This window comes from Etheostoma spectabile, chromosome 9, assembly GCF_008692095.1.
Source record: "Etheostoma spectabile isolate EspeVRDwgs_2016 chromosome 9, UIUC_Espe_1.0, whole genome shotgun sequence".
NCBI lineage: Eukaryota > Metazoa > Chordata > Actinopteri > Perciformes > Percidae > Etheostoma > Etheostoma spectabile.
In genome coordinates this window covers 3,890,586-3,892,646 of record NC_045741.1, presented here as the reverse complement: position 1 = coordinate 3,892,646, position 2,061 = coordinate 3,890,586, and the positions used below count along the sequence as shown (strand labels likewise).

The following is a 2,061-nucleotide window of genomic DNA, read 5'->3' as shown; positions in this document are numbered from 1 at the left end:
GCTTATTTCGAAGGGCCATTTTTTTGTGATGAAAAAACTGAAAATGTGTCCAGTATGACCCGAGGACAACACAAGGGTTAAAAAAATGGCAATCTCTGTAGGGAGCCTTTCCATAGTGTTGTCAGACACCTAGGATACCAACCTGAGCCTGTCAGTGGCAAAAACAGCACTTTTATTGCTCAAATGCACAAATGCCCCGAATGGTTATACCACAGCTTGTATTGTGGCTGCAGCAGTCTTACTCAAGACTGGACTAATTGAAGGTTGCCAAATACTTGTTACTGTTTAAATCCATCTTGTTAACAACATTGACACGTGCTATAAAAAAAATACGACAGAAACATTAAAATAGATAAATAACAGCTGTTTCTGTGTGTAGTCCTAGCCCTTGTCTGTCTAACCTTGATCTCAAATCAGGCTATCAGTCCTTTTTTTACAACATTCGCCGAGGTGGAAACTCCGCCTCTTTTATCGTAGTTGGCTCACAGACGGACAGCTGACCTCCTTTTCCTCCCGACTCCACCTGACCCACGCTGTCACAATCAACAAAAGGAGTCCCAGTGACAAGGTTTAACTTGAGAATGTTAAGATGATGATTTGCTGTTCATGTTTGTTTGTTTGTTTTTCTCAATTTTTGCAGTCGAGTGACTTCAGCGATATCACCAACTGGCCCACACCTGGTGAATTGGCCAAAGAGGTATGACAAGTGTGTTGGCTAAATCAGTCATATTAGAGGCAACAGCTTGTGATTATGTTCTGCTGGTTGCATTACTGGTTAAACAGCTTTTTATTTTTTAGGGATTTTCCCTTTTTTTATTTGATGGTGACAATGGATAGACAGGAAAGGTGGGAGAGAGAGAGAGGGGATGACACGCAGTAAAGGGCCGCAGGTCGGATTCAAACCCGGGCCGCTGCAAAGGACACGAGATAGAGGTTGCCCCGAGATTTTGCACAACATTTAAAAAGTGTTCCAGGAAAAAAATCCAGGGAACTTTCAGGTATTACTGAAGTTGTGAAAAACTCATCACAGAGAAGAATATGTTCATCAAGCTTCAAGCAAAGGGGATAAGTTATGTTAAAATCCTTTTAATCTCGTCAAGTTTTATTGTGAAACTCACAGTCTCCTGTGTATCAAGAGCCTGAACTAGGGCTGCTTGTTTATGGGTCAGAAATTCACGATTATTTAACACGATTGTCACTGACTTTTGGAAAAATGTTGCAATTAATAAACTTTAAAAAAACAGTGGAACAGTTACAGTGAAAACACCTTGCGTTTTGAATTCTCCCTTCATTTTTTTCTTATTTGAACATTTCTTTCTCATTCAGAACACAATTAAAAAATAAGTTTTTCCCGATTATTCTTTTTTTGTGATCATTAGGAGCCAAAATTGTAATTATTTCAATTTCAATTCATTGCAACTTGGACCCAAAATGTGATTTTTGACACAGAACAAGCAGATGCCAACCAAATTTAGGAAAGGAAAAAAAAAACGTGTAAAGATAAAAAGGCTACATGACATTTCACCAGTGTAATTAAAAGCGGGCCTCTCTATCTTCCAGCAGCAACAAAATGTCCTCAACAACAACGGGAAGAAGCCTCCCGCCTCACGCAGAGAGAAGGAGAAGAAGAGGGATGGCATGGAGAGAGAGTCTGAGAGCAGCCATGACGGCGGGGAGAGCAAAGAGAACCAGGAGGCTCAGCTGGACCTGCTTAGAGAGCTGCCCAAAGACGCAGAGTCCAAGGCGGGACCGGACACCAAGAGCGCCGGCCTGAAGAAGAGGGGAGGTGAGGGTGAGGATTTCTTTTCTCTCCCAAGTTAAGCATGTTAAACGGCATCGTGTAAAGGAGTAAGGCTGATTATAGTAGCATCCAATCAAAGTTTGATCAATTCACAGCTCTTCTCTGACCAGTGAAATGCTTCATCTCCAGAATGTCACCTTTTTATAAACAATTTTCAAATACTCTAAAATGTTCCCATGAGTTTAGATTTACACCGTGGCTGCGTATACGTTGGTACGTGGAGACGCGACTCGTATCCTGGTTCTCCTTCTCCATAAACA

The 2,061-nt window shown here is 41.4% G+C and overlaps 1 protein-coding gene across 8 annotated transcripts in view; it reads left to right on the top strand.

Annotated features, from left to right (window-relative positions):
- The window catches only part of larp1b (La ribonucleoprotein 1B), a 39,492-nt gene that overhangs the window by 8,569 nt on the left and 28,862 nt on the right, over nt 1–2,061 (top strand). For 5 of the 8 annotated variants that reach the window (XM_032526502.1, XM_032526504.1, XM_032526500.1 and 2 more), the window contains exons 3-4: nt 641–697; nt 1,561–1,792. In XM_032526502.1, the coding sequence (XP_032382393.1) occupies nt 641–697; nt 1,561–1,792 (289 nt within the window). The remainder of the gene's footprint in view (nt 1–640; nt 698–1,560; nt 1,793–2,061) is intronic. The other 3 variants (XM_032526505.1, XM_032526507.1, XM_032526503.1) reach the window with 2 other exon arrangements.